At 41.4% G+C, this 18,837-nt stretch overlaps 1 protein-coding gene across 1 annotated transcript; it reads left to right on the top strand.

The window, feature by feature from the left end:
• Positions 1-302: 302 nt before the first annotated feature.
• LOC137098898 (neurturin) lies at positions 303-9,634 on the top strand. The gene is made up of 4 exons (XM_067475601.1): positions 303-449; positions 582-1,017; positions 6,707-7,016; positions 7,451-9,634. The coding sequence occupies exons 3-4, from the start codon at positions 6,734-6,736 to the stop codon at positions 7,861-7,863; spliced, it is 696 nt and encodes a 231-aa protein (XP_067331702.1). The 5' UTR covers positions 303-449; positions 582-1,017; positions 6,707-6,733; the 3' UTR covers positions 7,864-9,634.
• The last annotated feature ends 9,203 nt before the right edge of the window (positions 9,635-18,837 follow it).

Below are 18,837 nucleotides of genomic sequence, written 5' to 3'. Positions count from 1 at the left end.
TTAACTGGGGTTAATGTCTTAGCACCGTTTAAACCAATTGTGATATCCCTTAATTCCCCCTAAAAGATTGGAAGACACTTGTTGTGGTAGACCCCTCTAACTGCACTGATCTCCCAATTTCAGGCTATTACCATTTGCCCGCTTAAGATGGCAGGCTTTTTTTGCGGCAGAAGGTAAATGTAAGCCCTTGCTCGGGCCAAAGCATCCTTTAGTGCTCCTGGAGCTAGAGCCAGGGAGATTATCATGTCAAGAGTAATCCGACTCGGCCCACAAGCACAACTATGGAGGAGGAGGAGCAACAGTTAAGGGGGGAGGCAGGCAGAGCCATCAGAGAGGCTCTCTGCCCCACTTACGGTAACCACACTCTCCCTCCTCACCCTAACCCATCTTCTCGACCCGCAGAGATCCCGTCCCTGGAGCTGAAGGCAAGACCTGATGCTGGCAAGAAGGTAAGGACATTATCTCTCCAACAGCACTCGCATGCTCTATAGAAGGGGGACTTTTTACAACAGATGGAATAAAAGTTAAGGCATCTGTAGGATGTGTTTATTACCTGAAATTACTCTGTTCCTCACTTTCAGGCTCATGTTTATGCAACAAAGAGGACCAACAATTCTGAATGGGGGAGCAAGATCGCAGGAGTTCTCTGAAGTGAACCAGATGCCATATTCGGGGCTTCTCATCTTTTCCCAACTCTTCTTGAGTGGATGAAGGCGATTGCCATGAAGCACATGCTTACTTTCAGAGGAATGCTGATCTTGATGTTTGCAACCTAAAGGAGTTCTATGGAAGTGCAAAAATGATAAAAGAATAATTGAGCCTGGACCTGAATCAAGTCAGGACACCTCCCCAACTTGCAGACACAGGGAGTTGTGATTCTTTTTTTAAGGGAACAAGCAGGAATCCTGCCCTCACTCCTCGCCTGTGATGATGATGGACTTACTCACACAGCACTTGCCTGTGGAGGTCAGCTGAAGACGACGCCACGCAGCTAAGTCTGGATTAGCCGGCCGAACGGTAAGGACACCACATCTTCTTTTGTTAGTTTAAGCCGGCAGCTTATGGGGAAGGTGTTAGGTGCCACTGACAGGGATGGCTGCCTAAGTGCTTGAGTGGCAGAAAACACACGCTGGATTGATTGTATCAACAAGCAGGAACTGTGCAGGGTGGCCTGTCACGAAATCTCTGCAGAGCAGTTACCACAGATGACAAGAGGCGTGCTACAATGAAAAGGGTTTTTTTGTTTTGTTTTGTTTTGTTTTGTTTGTTATGCAGAACTCGGAGAGTGTTTCACATGCACATTGTTTTTTCATGGAGGAATGTTTTCCCCTCCTGTCACTTACACTGACATGGTGGTTTGCCTCATTAGCATGCATAATGGCCCCCTGTCTCTTCAAGAAAGTTGGAACACTACTTAGAGATTTTACAAAATAGCCATTTTAGCTAATTATTTTTCCCCTCTATGGATCTTTCTACTTTTTTTATTTGCAGAGCTTTGCCTTCAGTAGTTTCAGTAATTTAAAAGATCAGGATCCAATAGCTTAACTTACCATCTGAAAATGCAGTGGATGTGCTCTGAGTGAAACAAATTGGGTATTTTACTAACGTGATGATCCCTTGCTCACTAAGCCCATATCATATGTAGAGATTATACTGTATCTAGTGGAGCCGCGAGAGGCCGGATGGAGGTTAAGCCTAATGTCAATCGAGCCGTTCAACTTTCATAACCCTACAAACTGATCATAACTGGAGGAAAGTGAAGGGGAAGCTGCGCTGATGCCGCACTCCTCATGGTCTACCCAGCATGCTTTTGCCATATTTCAATAAAACACTTGTTTTGCAAACAAAATAATCTTTGGGTTTAAAGACAGCTTCACTTTTAAAGGTGTAAAATGTGATCATATTTCAGATGTTTGTACTTGCTTGTGCATGCTCGCGTGGGTCATATTTGAAAGTCGTATTCAGCGTGTGCCAGATGGCCGTCAACCTTTGTAACAGCAACATCAAAATGTTTTACATGGGTTTAAAGGCAACGCTACTGTGTTAAAAGAGGATCTGGCATAGACAGATTAGACAGACTGTAGACTCTTCTTTAGAAAGTAGCGAAAGGAACATCAATCTTACTTGCCCACAAAAAAAAAAAAAAAAAGATCAGACAAGCGGTTTCCCTGTCAAGTTTCATCTAACCCTTCTTTCTCTTTTATGAAGGTTATTGAAATGTCAGAGCTGTACATTATCTCAGCTCTTTCTATAGTAGGAAAGGGCAGATAATTTGGAACTGGTGTCAAAAGTGAAATTCTATGTGTGTCCTCACCTGATAAGTGCACCTTAACAGCAACAGGTTTAAGTCGTGATGCCGTGTTAGGCTGTTGGGTCACTGGATTAATCTGCATAAATCCGTGGGGCATGATGTAGGCCTTCTAAAATAAAATGCAAGCTTTTTAAACCACTTTCCCACATCCAGTAGTTTAGAAACATGCAGGAAGTATGTTTAGAATTTGTAGAATATGCACAAAAATGATCACTATTTTTCTGGCACCAGCCGCAGATGTTTTCCCCCTTTTTTCTTCTCGCTAATGAACAGCAGCTTTCTCACAAGGAACGGGCTTGTTTTAATTATCCTATGGTTACTGAGTGACAGAGCCAAAGCCAACCGAAGTGGCTGCCCAGCAAAATTACAGCACAGTCTAGCTTAAGCCTTTTTTCAGTTGCATTAGAACCGAGGCTGGATTTAGAACAGCCAATCCTGGCTCAGAACATCCACTTTATTTTACAGCCTTTTGGCCCATCCCGTTGCCAACACAACAGCTCTCAGTCACCGAGCTTGTCGCATCTTTTCCTTATTATTCAATCTGAAAGCAGGACAGGTTATAGAAGAAGACGCACCTGTTGGTGCTTTCTCTCAGTGGACCCGGCATGCTGGCCTAACCCTTGAGTTAGAGGTGTCTGATGGATTAACGCAGACACACACACACACACGGCTCTGCCACCTACACTGCAGCCAGGTGTTAACCCACGTGACCGCAGATAAAGCCGGCAGGCATTAGTGCTAATCCCGCCCTGATCTTTGGAATATGTCCCTATTACCTCCCCAAGCACTCTCTAGCTGTCCGCAGGCCTCCTGATGCTCACTTAAGAGGGAAAAGACAAGACAAGGCCTCTAGGACTCCCAAAAGCGTGTTGTTTCCCCGCAACCACACAGTAGGTACCTTTCCCACTGTTTGTTATGCTCCTGTTATCTTTTCAATGCAACTATTTATGGGGTGTGTTCAGAGTAGCACAGACTCAGTCAGACACATGGGTGGAGCTGAGCTGAAACACCCAGCGTGGTAATAATGTTCTTTAAGGACAGGCCTCAGGCTGTACAGTGGCAAACACACCACGGTGGGACCTGTGGACATTACTAGATATGAAGAAGCAGCACTATTATGTAAACTGGATTAACTGGCGTTATGTGATGGTGCTGCCTGGACTGTGTGTGCGTGTGCGTTCGCGCGCACCCTGGAAGAAAAGTGGCTGTCTGGATAACAGTGGAAGGTTGGACTTCGGGATTTCTACACAAACCCATGTCAAATGATTTGGGAAAAGTGAAACCGTACAAGTGCAGTACGTGTGTGTTTATGGTATGTGTGAGTCATAATGAGGGAGAGTGGGGGAGACAGAGTAGGCTGTATTTAGGGAATGTATAGGAACAAATACTACTGAGTGGTGGCACATAAAAGTTGGCATCTGCTTTTTTTCCAGAACAAAGAAGCTCTTCATTCAGCTCTTTCTGTGATCTTCTCTTGCCGCGATCATGTCAGACTGGTCAAGATTCGAGCAAGATGACAAGACCAACCCACCCCCACCACCACCACCACCTCTTCCTGTCTGCCAGCCAGCTTCATTCAGTAGTGTTAACCACAGATGCCCCTTATCCTCATTTTGACAGATCTCCAGTTCATCTTCTATAGACTGTCGAGTGTCTCCCTCTGGCACCCGAGTGACGGGAGGACCCGAGTGCCACACTGCTGTAATTACATTATGGTCATCTTAGCAGCGCCTTGGCCACTGACCCAATTATTTCTCTGAAAACATCTATTTTATAGTGTCATGTGAAATAATGGGATCTTTGAGGCGCGAGTTCAGCAGAAGGGTTGAAGATCAGGCTTCAGCTGTATGATCCATGCATTTGAGAATAGATAATGTCCCCACAATGGCTTTGACAGACTTAAGTATTCCTGGCCTCACAGTTCGCTTTCATGCGTCAGATCCTCTGGGACTGTTTTCACGCCGGTGGCAACGCTTCAGGTGACATATGGCAGCAGTAGACAAAACTCAGTTGTACTATTTCTAACACACTTTATGTTCCCCCTCACTGTAGAAATACAGAATCCTCTTTAAAGAAGAATATTTTCTCACTTTGGTTTTCTCACCTCCTCACTCACATCCCTGCATGGACACTACAGCCCTGGTGCTTATTGAGGGCCAGACACGCTGCTGCTATGTGGGGGCTGCTTTGGTTGTCTTTGCAGCTCATCTGCACTTTTATGTCTCTGTTTGAGGATGGTTTTTCCTTCTGCTGGAGATTCCTCAGGGCCTCCACCACATCCTCTGTGTTGTTGTACCTCCTGGTTTACTGGAAAACTGCAGCATTTGGTCTTTCAGGACGTGAACCACTCACTCACGTCTTTCCGTTGCTCTCCTAAAAAAACACAGGTGCCCCTTCCCTCTATCAATATCTGTATATTTATGTCCATGACAGCGGAGGCCAGTGGTAGATATTAAATGACTGTGCTGATTAATCATCCACGACCATCTGAACAAGCTGCTGAATGCTCCTTGGCACTTTTATTGGCGCCAGTTGACTGCGGATGAGACTAATGTCTTTCTGAGTGGAGCAATTATGACAATCAAAGTGTCTTCAGGGACATGAGATCAGTGTTTGATGACCAGGCCTCCTCCACTGTAAGTGACTGAGACGTCAGAGGAGTCACTTGTTTCATACGTGCTAATTGTTTTATCAAGATGAGACACAGAGCCAAAAGAGGAGGGACACTGATGTATCACATAGGTGTGAAACAGCTAAGTTGGAGGATGAAGAATTGTGCCAAAGTGACCTTCTAAGAGCATAAGAAAACAATGATCTCATCTTCGCTGTATCTCATGACAAAGTGGTTCTTTTTAAATTGAGAATTTATGATGTTTAGAGCAGGAGCAGTATGATTTCAAAGCGAAACTTTCCACTGAATATCCGATCTATCATTTCTGGCGATTAAACACAACTGTGAGAAACTTTAGACATATAGCCGGGGCACAGAGTGACACTCTGGAGCGGCCGCAACTCTGCATTTGATTTACACAGACTGTGTCAAATGAGGTTGTTAGCTGAAATGTTTGACTTTCAAATGAATACTATTCTACCCCTTCATTGTGCCGAGGCTGCTTACCACGTCAAAGCCATATAGAATTATGACTGATGAGTCAAGCTTTGACTGATAGGACTGGTTATACCTGTTTATACGTTGTTTACACCACTGCAACTCATGTGTGGAGCTTCTTTGTGTTTTCCTTCTGCGGTGTCCAAAACACAGTGGAGCACTGTATGAATTTGCCTATAGCTCTTCTTTTGTTTCACTTAAGTGCAAAAAGTAAAATTCCACAGGAACAACCAAAATGTTCCCACGTTTCACTCTTTGTCCTAAACGTTCATGCTTAATGTGCTATGCAGAGCAGCCCACATGCTGGAACTTCCAGAAATTATTCATTGCAGATTTTTGTTTCAATAATAAACTTGAGACAGATATGTGACATTATGTCCCATTGTAAACAATCCAACAGCCTGTATATGTAGACTACAGAATCCAGTCTGGCTAAACACTTTAAAGGGCTGGTCTGGATTTGCTGTTAGTCGCTGCCAGTATACCATTTCCTGCTCTGGGAAAGGTTTTACTCGCTAGTGATATGAAAAATACAAAGAAGTGAGCTTGTAAAACGTCCCAAATACCTGCGCTGTGACAACCAGGAAAGAGAAACATAAGGATTAATCCTCCATATTGAGTTTGCGGCTGCTGTGGTGCATGAAAGGAGCTGTATGAGATAAACGGATGTACAAAGAGGGACAAGATGTTCACTGAGGCCTCATCCTATATAACAATGAAAATAGGTGTGGCTAAGGGATTTCTGTAAAGGAAGGAATGGATGACCCCCCTCCGCCCCCCTCAAAAGATGTCCTGGGTTTATTTGCAGTTTTTGTACTGAAAAGGCGGAGAAGTTTTTGTATTATGATAAAATATAAAAACTTAAGATGTGTAAACAGTCATGGGGTTTCAAACCTCATCGAGCATGGCCTCAGCTGGAGCAACAAAATGCAGCTACATTTTTTTGTTCCTCGGGCTGCAGCGATTAGACTTTAAACACACTGCATTCTCTTGTGTCAGCAAGTGATGTCGAGCTCACAGATCATGAACCCACTCAAAGTGAAAACGAGCTGACAGCAGAATCAGGAAAAGTAAACTGAGGGTAAAATAAAAGCCCTGTTAGTTAAACCTCAGCTGAGAGAAGGGGATTTTATGGAAGGTCACATAAATGCAACGGCACAGCAGACAACAATTATTGCATTGTTCTCTCTGCTATAATGTGACAAGCGGAGAACACAGTTTATATGAGAGGAGGTGTGACTGTTTGATGGTGTCTGATGCTTGCACGTTTTCCCATCTCTCAACAGAGTTTCAATGCTCCTCCACATTCTAAGATGAAGTTATGGAAAAGTGCTACTTTTGCCTTCATGCTTTGTGGTGCAGCTCTGTCCATCCTCCTCGTTAAAAACATGGTCGCCATCGGACAGTTCAGACGTGAGACAAAGTATCCACACACATCTTCACCCTCATCCAGAACAGCTCCATCATCAGAACCCACATCCAGTACCTCAACACCAACACCATCACCCTCATCATCCTCCGCAGAGTCGGGAGTGCTGCCCCGTCTTCACAGGAGAATCCGCTCAGCGGACGACATGAACGCTCTCCTCTCAGAGTGTAAGATAAACTGGTATTGAACTGGTGAAACGTAGTACCTGACTCTGTTTTTTAAAAGTTTCACAATAGCCTGCAGTCAATTAACGCTTCATAGTTCACTGGCTCTCCATAAAACAACTATATACCCACTTAACCTTGGCTTCATGCTGCCTCTTTCAGAGGCATGCTTAAACAAAATTAGCTTCTCTATGATGCTGATAGTGATAAGAGCACTTTGTAACGGTTGTAATGTTACATAATATGAACTCTTGTTCACTTGGGTGCACTTTCCTTTCATTATCCCGCCAACGATACACTATCTCTGTGAATCATCTGCCCTGTTTACATATCTGATTAGTGAGAATGTTATCCACAAAATAACAAAGAATCAGATAGATGTCACCTGTCTTTAGATGTTCTGTGCAAATTTTTAATGCATCTCCCTTATCTGGCAGTTTCTGTGATGCTCCAGAGCTTCACGGAGGGCGAGCTTCAGCATGTAGTCGAGACCTTGCTAGACAGGAAGAGAAGGAAAAACCCCGGCCGAAGGACTAAAAGAGCCCAAGTGCCAAAGCCCTGCTCTCTGAGGAAGCTGGAGGTGACTGTGAGAGAACTGAAGCTGGGGTACGAGAGTGACGAGACAGTGCTGCTGCGCTACTGCAGTGGAGAATGCACGGCCTATAGGCACAACTACGACATTGCCATGGCGCACGTGATGCGGACACGTTTCAGGAAGAAGGGCCGCAAGGTTAGCAACGGGCCCTGCTGCCGGCCGACTGCATTCGAAAAAGGCTTTTCCTTCTTGGACAATAACAGCCGCTATCACACAATACAGAACATATCAGCAAAGCACTGTGGGTGTGTATGACGCAGAGAAACTGACTTATTTGTTCATGCTGAGCTCGGGCTCTGTTGGGGGAGTCGAACATGGAGCCTGTTAAAAGACAAACTGAGTAAACTGAGGAATATAAACTCAAGGAGCGGAGGAGAGGGTGTTCATGGCTGCTTCACAACGGCCTTTTTGTTTTGACAGACAGGCACACTGACTTTTTGGGTGTCTGCCATCACAAGCTGGGACCGCTGCACATGGACAGCAGGTGCTGCGTTTGTGTGGATTCCATGAAAAAGGGCCTAAGACAAGTGTTCATACTAAAACCTTTTTTTTTTATTATCTTTTCTATTTGTGTAGTAACACTGTAAACTGTGGTGTAACGACAATGTAGCTACATTATATTTGTGATATTACATTTGAATACTAGTTCATGCTATAGACTCATGGAGAGGATGAAGATGATGCTGATGAGCCATGGTGGACTAGATTTGTGCTGTTACTACACTTGATATTCGTGGTCGTCCACATAATATAGTTTACATAATTAGAATGGTGAGAGCGAACAATCACCTTTGAGGCAAATCAAAGTCCCGCAAATCAGTTTTAAAGCCATAAATAGAATAAAAGGCACCAATGTTTACCTTGAATCCTAAACAGGGCCCCGGCGACCTAATAATAATGTCTTGTGATCCCTTTTGTCCCGAGAGTTTATTGACGTAAAAGTGTGTTGATAATGGTTATCAACCCAATTCTGCGACCTGTTTCCCTGCTTGTATGTATTACTGTTACTGATTGCAGTGTTATTACACACGGGGAAGAAAAAGTGTTGTTGATGAAATTTGACCAGGAAAGAGAAATCTTTTCTATAGCTCAAGGTTTGATACCCACCTTTAATAACTGTGTTTTGTATGTTGATGTGCTGTGGACCTGCTTCAAAACACATAATTACACTCTCACTTTTGCAGTAGAAACACATAAACTCCTCTCACATCTGCTCTCCATAAAATTAGTCATCGCACTCCAAGAAATTGTCATTTTAAGCCTTTTTATACCTTTCCCCCAAATAACCCAGTATTGTAATTACCCATAATCATCCAGAATGATTTTTCTCAAAGAATTGCCAAAACAAACCAATTCAATTCTGCACACACGTAATGAATCCACAAACTTAGAGTCATAAACATCTCACATCTCAAGTTCCAGGTGATACACCATAATACCATCTCTGGATGTAATTTGTGAACGTTTACACTCAGTGTTTTTAGCTAATCTGAGACTCGAGTGTGAAAGAGAATGATTTCCGTGATGATTAATGGTAAGTTTTTTCCCTCACTTACCGAAAACTAACCACGAAGTAGAGTCGGATCTGGAAATGTGTTTGCGCCCATCCTTAAAACCCTCTCACTTACTCTAAACTAAAGCCCACAGTTCTGCTCTTTCTACAGGCCCATTGAAGGCCTCCTTGAAATATTGCCTGCTAGACTCTTATGAGAAAAGTTATGAAGCTACTTTTTCATCTTCAAAAATTATTATTTGGTTTGAACTCATTTCAACTGTTTGCCTGAAGTACAATAAATTATGTTTTGTTATTTTTTTCCTGAGGAAGTGCAGTGTGGGGCATGGATGCGGTGCATCTTTATTGTAGTTTATATTGTATTTATTTGGGAACTAAATTATGGTTTGCATATTTATTTAGAATACTACACAGAAACGGGACAGCTTATTATCATTAAGCAACTGTGCCAAAATGTTTTATCTAACATTCTATATTGACTGCTGAATAAACATAATTTCAGAGGTATGGATGTTCATCATTTCTCCCAAACTATGGATTTTGTACTCAGATTGTATTTAAAATTAATAAATACATAATGAACTTGAATCATGCAAGAGCCTGGTTATAATGAGGTTAAGTGAAATTAAAAAAAAAGAGAGAGAGAGAGACAAGCTGGCGTATGCTGATGATCAGATTAAACTAAATAAATCACATAGTAGATTAAAAATGCAAAGAGATGTATGTATAAAGAATCCTGTTGATTCCTGAATATTCAGTGACCATTCTGTTAATTCTGTTAAATCATCTATTCTATAGCAGCAGGGCTTGTGATCATGCTGTTCATATCGATCCCTCTGTCAGCCATAAGAACTCAGCAGCCAGCGGGGAGTGTGACGGGAAGCTATGCTTTTAAAATTATTGACAGAAAAGACGTTAAAGCAATTATGGCTCTTCTCAGTATCAAAGGATAAGGTTGTAAGATCTTTTGTTCTTGTCAACTAATCCCATGGAATCACCAAAAGCATCCTGCTAACCCGTACCAACAGGTATTGCCCGTGTCCCTGAAAACCAACAACATCTTAATCCTCTGTATCAGAGAACTTGGTTGATGTACAAAAACTATTAAAAACACATCAGCGAACCTCAGTGTCGTACTGGGTAACATGTTCCTTCATAACAATGAAAATAGAAACTGTATTATTCTGAGTCAGTCCCACATATACTGTAGTGTTGCCAAAAACAATCAAAAGAGCTCAAATAGCACTTGAAAATATTTCCCAGTATGTTACCTGATTACTCCATTTTAGGAAACATTTGCTGACAAAATCCATGACATCTGGATGCATTAGGGATCAATAGCCAGACGGTAAAAGACACATTAACAACATGTTGATTGAGGCTTTTATGACAAACAGCAAAACAAATGAAAGAAATAGTGTTTGAAAATGTTTGCACGACAGATTAGAGCATATTGTTTAGCAAAGCAAACCTCGGTCTTCATCGTGATTGATTTTACAAATAAGGCTTTATGAGTTGTTTTAGTCGAGGTTTCTTCAGTTTTTCTGTCTCCACACCCAACACGACGCAGGTCAGAACAAAAATGTCTGTTCTTGTCACGAAGAACCAGCCTGGTTATTCTGGGTAATCTACAAAACACTGTTTTCACAGTGACTAAGATTCTAAGATTCTCAGAGAGTTCCAGGAAAAAACGTGGATTATCTGCAAACGTTTCATTTTAAAGTCAAAATTTAGTCTTATCCATGACACAAACGGCAGGTAGCAGTTAGAATTTCTCACAATGGCTGATGGAACGATGCAGATTCAAGACTTGCGTGTTTATTTTTTTCTCTCTAAACTGACTTACAACATCCACACAATATTCATCTGAACCACAAAAGAAACAAATAATCCTGTGAGGTCTGAAACCACTATCAGATTAGTGGTCACCGCTTTGCTAATTTAAATCATCTCATTTAGTTGATCTCAGAGATTTGAAGCCACCGTGCGGTTTGTTCACTTTCTTCACAAGCTAAGGGACCCCGCTCAAATGCACCATGATCACTCCGTGTGTTAGGGTCAGTGCAGTGGAAAACTAGGCCTGTGCAATGTCTGTTCATAAGGCCAGACGTTTACTTTGCTACATTTAGTCGCTTCACAATGGTAATTCAGTATGGTCACTATTGTTGGAAGTTTCTGTGGCCCGTGACTCAGGAGGTAGAACGGGTTGTCAACTAATCACAGAGTCAGCGGTCTAATCCCAGCTCCTCCCGGCTCAAAGTGTTGTCAGTTGTCAGTGTCTTTCTTGCCCAGACAATGAAACCCACGCGGCTCCCGATGAGTCAGGCCGACACCTCCTGTCACCGGTGTGTGTGATTTTACTGAGCACCTCTACACTGGGCTGTCCAGAGTAACAGGGATGCTTCCGTGGAATTCTTTGAATATACTGGTCTTGAAGCTGTGAGTACCACAAATACAGTTCTATGTATTGCATTTAAGTGAATGTAGCAACATCAAAGACAGTCACAAAAATCATTAATGATCATTTATACATTATCCTATAAAGACAGATGTATTGTTCATCGTCCTTAATTCTGTGCCAATGATCAAATAAGCCGACCACAAACACAGACGCAATCCATTTTGAATTTTAACTACTATTTCCAGGCATATTTTTGCCAAGGAACAACACTCTATAGGCCTTTTTCACTGCACACATTTTGACGTGTTATAGCAGGTAGAGCACATGTGTAATTGACATCATTAATTGGAGCTGCATTCCTTTCATGTTTGTCAGGTTCAGGGCTCTGGATATGGTGCATTCTGGCTCACGGACATGGCCGGGACACATAGATGGAACAAACCCATCACTGATTTAATTAAATACACCTGTGATTAGAAAAAGTCAAAATGTTTGCAGTGAAAAAGTGGCTGCCGCTCTTGTATTTCTTACTGGAGGGCGAAGAGGAGGAGGCAATCAGCAAAGGTTAAACTCCGGCAATGCATGATGAGTATCTGAGCAGGAATTTGGCTTTAAAGTAAAAAATGTGACACATTATATGGTTTTGATGAGACAAGAGTCATATGCACAGTATGTACTGTGCTGTTTTGAAAATAAACATTTCATGAGGCGGTAAGTCATAACCAATATTTGTATGAAGAATATATGCATGTTTGGCAGAAGCCAGCTCTGACTTATAGTTGACATGTATATACTGTGCGTCTGTGTGCTGTATGTGTGCTGTATGTTGCAGGGTAGCTTCCTTCTCAGGCCACCCAGGCTAAAATATCTGTGCACTCATGCACTCATGATATTGCACTTTTGCTGTAAATTATTTCATATTTAATAAGTCGGTACCATATTTTATGTCCCGAGTGTCAGTTATAATAAGCAGGAAAAGCCTCCTCCTGAGTTATACATGCTTAAAGATGTAATGCTTAATGTCCCCGGGAGACGCAAATCCCAGCAAAGCCCAGACAACTTATGCAACTTCCTGCACGGTTTCAATGCGGCAACCCCACCTCTTGGGGTTTATACCATGACTGCAGGCATTTAGAGGTAACACAGGAGTCAGCTTGAGTTATCTGAGTTTAGAGTTGATCCCAGGCAGGTCACACAGAGCGATGCGGGTGATATATGGTCTCGGGCAACTGTTGTATATTTGTGGGTGAAAAAAATAATCCTTTCCCTTTGGGGTTTGTTTGGCTGTGTAGAGCACATGTTTTAGTTTGAGTGTGACTTACTGTATTTACTACAGCTGTGGGGGGAGAAATGACTTCAACAGTTTGTATTTTGAGCAATTTTATATTTGAAAGTCAACTGCAGGAATAACAAAGTACACGAATCCCTAACATCAAAGGCACATCTCCCTCAAACATTTGGATGCAATGAAATTCAATATGGAAGAATTTCCCCCTGAAATGACAACTTTCACTCGGGTTGCTGCGAGAAAGGAAAACTTGGATAGTTTTCCACCAGCACATTCTATTTACATACTTTTCTATATGCAGTTTCCTGATATTTTTTTCTACTTGTAGCAGCCAAAAAAGGAACATGCTTTAAATGTTTGCGACTGCAATAAAAGTGGAACCACTTCACCTCTGATGTAAACAGAAATTTCCGCTACTTGTAAACCAAAAATCTGCACACCCACTGGAGAGAAAAGGGGGGACCTGCAGGAATGAAAAGATAGTTAATCAAAGCAGCACTGGTGAAGAGCTCAGACTGCGCAGCAACACATGGCAGTCATTTCATCACAAAGTATGATTAATCTAGAGGAATTCGTACCACTTTTGGACTGTGGCTTGACATTTTCAAAGAAATAATCATTACAGCTATTTGCTTTTTCTGGTGTGCTTTTCATAGGGGTGATAATACCATGCTAGACCTTGGGCCAACAGGAGTTAATGAAGTCCAAATTTTAAGAAATGAAACTCTTTGCCAGCAAGGGCCTTAAGCGAGCAGAGGAGATGCTCAACAAAATAACCTCATTTAGCCTTGGTCCTCTGGGTTTGCTGCAGGCTTCTCGAATACTCTGCCACTATTTTATGGTTGGCAAAATTAAATGGTAAGCTCTCGAACGCATTGGTGTTTGACAGCATTTCAGCAAAAATTAATGATTATTTGTGTTTGCGGATTTAAAGGAAAACCCCTCAATATTCTTGTCAACATGGGGAGTTGGAGGATAATAGTGTTAGTGTATACAAGACATCTGTTATTGGTAACAGCACTGACAAGATCTACAATAAACATGCCAAAATTTCACAACCCCCTCCCATGTCCAGCTGCAGCATGTTGGTGAGTCCAGACATCTTTAGAGAAAGATAGCGGGACAGAGGATGCAGCAGTGACTCTGGAGGACCCAAACAGCTTGAACAACTGCAGCGAGCAGGTGGTTCTCCTCTTGCTGATCAGTTCTGAAGTCTCCAAGGATGAATTAACATGATCCCTTTTGGCTGTATTTCTTTTAGAATGAATGATTACTTTTAGACATTGGGTGTTACATTTTTAATTGCTTTATGAGATTTATAAAGGATTGGTTTTGAGGGGAGAGAATGTTTGGCCATGAATGCATAGAACATCATGTGCACAAGTCATAGAAACATTGTCAACACCTCATATTCATTTTTAATTTATGTGCATTTTGCGGTGAACATACATAAATATTTGAAAACCTTGAAACTTAAACAATCATTAATAATTCAGTGGACTGACACGGAAAAAAACAACAACATTGCGTATGTCCATTTTGTGTTTTCGAAATTATTTATCCAATGAGCAATTCAGTTCATATTGAGCGACTGCTGCCAGTGACATGTAAACGGTTATAGATAGTCTGGACAAGATCAGACCAGATCTTTTTTTCTGACAGGGCTCTGTTGGTGCAGCTACAGCAGTAAAGCTCTACAAGTCTGGGTGTGAGGCCGTGTGGTAGCAGACGAGGCGGTGCAAAGGCTGCTTCCTGCATGGCACTCTGGCATCACTGATGCTGACTGGCAAACGGACGTTTGGCCATGCTGCGAACAGACTGCCGTGAAGTTGAACAGAGGATCTTTTGTTTTCTGGTTTTGATGATTAAATCTGAGGCAGTGTGTTTTAGAGTGTCTTCACAAAGCCTCACTCAGTCCACTGAATGGGGCCAGAGCTTCAGGATCGGGTGTTCTCTTTGAGGTGAATGCGGTTGGATAGATGCTGCTGATAACTTTCTAGGTTGAAAAAACTGTGTGGACATTTGGCAGATGCAGATTCGTTTAACAACCAGGACTCGTGTAAATGATGGCACTGAGAGATATGACAGGCCTCTGTGGGAAAGGTGACAAAGTCATCTTCGCCTCAAAATACTCTTTTCTCGCGTTCCGTTCTCTGTTCTCTGTTCTCTGCTACTGTTGTTATTTCTAGCCATGATATCATTTTTAGGCTCCAAGCCTTGAAATTACTCTCATTTCATTGAATTTCATTATATCAGGGTCACACAATTTAAACACTGAATGGGCAGAGAAGATGTGTTTTATGTTACAATGTGTTTGATTTAAATCAGATCCCTCAAAAAAGGGAGGGGGCTTTGCGTGCCATGCTGTTTATTTTTCAGTGTTGGTGGGTGTGTGACTGTTTGTAGCGTGCATGGGTTTTTTGTAGGGGCTCTGGGGTGGGCCAGTAATTGGGAGTGGCGGGATTTTATGGAACAGGGAGATTTAGTGGGAAAGGAAGGAGAAGTGAGGTAAGGTGTCGAGCTGGAAGGCCAGAGGAGGTGTTGGTCTTGTAAAGCTTACACTCCGCTTTTCACCATGTGATAATTTTATGACTTTATCTAAAATGGTTCACATCAAACGGAAACAGGTATTTCTCAGTGTGGGTCTTTGTTATTACTTCTTTGTTAAGGCAGATCCAAATATGAAGCATCAAGTCAGCAGTTGACGCTATGTATGTTAAAATGTAAAAAATAGTGCATCACAATATTCAGATAACATGTTAAGAAAGATGGACTGTGCACCTAAATAAGTGAACTGGACTGAAATGTTCTATCCTTTGTCCTTATTTGAGGTTTCTGGCATCTGGGCACCTTAGGATTTGTGTCATGGGTAGAGTGATCCCCTCGTAAGCTTTCAAACAATTCAAGACTTTCCAGAAGTTACAGATGCATCCCTCAAAGCACTTATGATTATGGGGACACACGGACTTGAAACTTCTGTTGAGCTGCCATTTCCACTTCAGAAAAATGCTTTAAGCAATCTGAATACATAAATACATCCTGCAGTATCTGAAAGTCCAGTATCTATTAGCTATTTGAGATTGTTTCTTTTTCACCTGACAGCTCCCCCCTGTGGAATAATAAGACAATGACCAGGAAGGAGCTAAATGGACATTAAATGGGTTTTCTGCAGGTCACATTCAAATATCATGATTTAATAAACAAAATATTAAACGATAGTAAAGTAATATATGTAAAAAGTAGCCTACTCCACTACAGATAAAAAGTCAAGTCATGCAGAATGGTTATTAGAAAACTGTATTATTCTTATTCTTATAATTATTACACATGCAGCACTTTAATGTTCAAGTTGCTACTTGTCCAAGTGGAGCCAACTCTTCCTGTTGGATAGTTGGATTTATATATAGTGTAAGTGGGGCTCGTGTCTTGTAGCCTGGTAATGCATTGCAACAGGGCTGACTGGTTAAAGTAGTATACGTGTTTTAAAGAGGGATCATAGTTTTTTTTACTTTACATTAGAAATGACAACAGCAAAAGCGCTGCAGAAATTATGAGAAAGACTTATCTAATCTTATCTTATAAAGGTGATAAGGAGAATAAGGGAAGATGGCCCATGTTATATCTTACATTAGTAGAAGCTTTCCTAGAAGAAGCCTCAATACAGTTGACATTTTTTTAAAGCATGGTGCAAAGGTTTCATCTTCACTGGTGGTTCATATCCCAGTTGCAGTTAATATACATAAACACAATTATTATACAACCTTTGGGCCCCTGCATGTTTAAAGCTTCAGGTAGGTTCACTGTTTTGCCTAGTAAAAGCCTAAGGCGTGTTTATAGTGTCCCGTGTTGTAAGAATGTAGCCTACTCTTATCATCCTTTCATCAGAAATCAACAGAGAATAGTGAGGAAAGATAAGAGGTCCCATTTCAACAGTTTGTGTATCTGTACAAACAGACTTTGAATAAGAGACACACACTGAATAAACCCGAATAACAGTGCAGCTCGTAAATAATAAAATAATTATTTTACATGCATGAAAAACAACTAACTGAGCGGAAAAATGTTAAACAGTTAAACTGAAAAATAATGGGACCAGTTTCAATGCATATGCAACGTAATGGGAATGTGTGGAACCATGGGTGATTTATTTATTTATACATTCTGTGATGTTAGTACTGATCCTCATTCATTGACTATTAGTAATCGTACTTTATTTAAACATTTCCATCCTGGAGGTGGATGCTTCTGGTAAAAGCCCCATAGAAGAAATAGTCATGTTGCACTGTTATTTTCTCCGTTCTCTAAGGAATGACTTGACTCCTTGTAAGGAAATAAATGACACAAATAAAGAATCGTCAGAAGTTCTTTATGGGCTCTCATATAAATGTTACTCTGATGTTGATGATTGTATTTATGTGGACCCTGCTGTTTACCCAAGCTGCTCACAAGAAAGAATATAATGTGACTTTGATATATGTTTACGCCTGTTCGCTGATATAAAAATAACACTCCTCATCTACTCCTCCTTCCCCATCAGAGCATTCCAAAAATTCTCATTTTAAGTATTTTCATCCCAATATTTTATCAACATCTCCCTCTGAACTTAATCCTCTCTGACAGGATTGTCCTTAAAGTGTTGCCAAAACTTTGCAATTCTACTAAAAGTGCATGACTCATTTAGAGGTCTGCCATTTGTAAACATGCTTCGGCTCACAGGTGATAACAGGTCTTAAAAATGTGGCGTCAGAGGCAGTAATTTGAATTTTGGACTCCCCTTTAATGCTGCGTGAGTTATAACACCAGACTCCAAGTGTGTGAAGAAGAGGAATGATAGTGGTGTTAGCAGGTGTAATTTGTTCTTCGTGCCTAAGGAATTTGTAAAAGGACCTGTTTGAGTAATGACACAAGAGGTTAATTTAAAGAGCTTCTTACTTTTTTAACAGTGCACATCAGGTGCTTCTCCTTGCGAAATCAGGACATGTCTTCTTTTCCTTTCGGCTGTTCCCTTTCAGGGGTTGCCACAGCAAATCATGTGCCTCAAAATCAGGACATGTATATGCTTGAAAGTTGTCCAAGTCTACTGAAATTCAGAAGCTGCTGCATCCGTGAGGTATCACTTTACAACAACTTCCACCTGGTGTGAGGTAATGCATTTCTACAATGTCATTTGCATTTAGTAGGCTGAAAAACAACGTCTGAATATTCATTTTTGGGGAAAATTCATGCAAATGAATTCTGTGCGGAAAGAAGAGGAGAACATCTTATTTGAGCACAACAGAGAACGTTTACGTTCCCCCCCATGGGAGAAAGCTGTGGAGCGGATGTTTTACTTGTTTTCGCTGGTGTTGTTGTTTTTCAAAACAACGTAGTAAATGTATTTTAGATGTAGAAAATTAAAATGTTGCTTTGGTGTTTTGTCAAGTAGTCGATAAAATACAGTAAAAGGTCATAAGGTGAAAGGAAGAAACAGAACTTTCTATAGTATGGGCATCGCACATTAGAAGAATAATGAAGGCAGAGATGTAACTTAGCCTTGTTTTAATGCGTAAACTACATTCAATGTTGTCCATCAAAAATAAATGAGAAGGGACTTAGTGTTAATGTTTGTATGCTAACATTACACCGCGGCCTCCTGCGCACAATCCCTTGGAAGCTAATAGCTATTGTTAGGCTACAGGCACACGGCAGGGAGGATGAAGACCACCCCCGGTGTGAGATCGTGGATGCATCGAGACTGTAGTGACACATCTGTTTGTGCCCATAGTGTATTAGCAACTAGCTTAAACTTGGTTCATAGAAATAACCATCGGTGTCTTTAGAGATAAATTCACCACTGATATAAAATAATAATAACATAAGATTGTTTAAACATTTACTGTTTCTCTGTTGGTACAGCCACAGTCTCCAGAGGACCATTTCACTATCTGGATAATAAACTACTGAGTCTATTCAACAATGAAGAATATTTCATCTTTTTGGCAAGTTTTGACCGAACCAAAACAAAGATGTCAGCGAACCGCGGACTGT

This window comes from Channa argus, chromosome 14 (assembly GCF_033026475.1).
Source record: "Channa argus isolate prfri chromosome 14, Channa argus male v1.0, whole genome shotgun sequence".
NCBI lineage: Eukaryota > Metazoa > Chordata > Actinopteri > Anabantiformes > Channidae > Channa > Channa argus.
The sequence above is the reverse complement of the archived record's forward strand: the minus strand, read 5'-3'. Positions and strand labels throughout refer to the sequence as shown.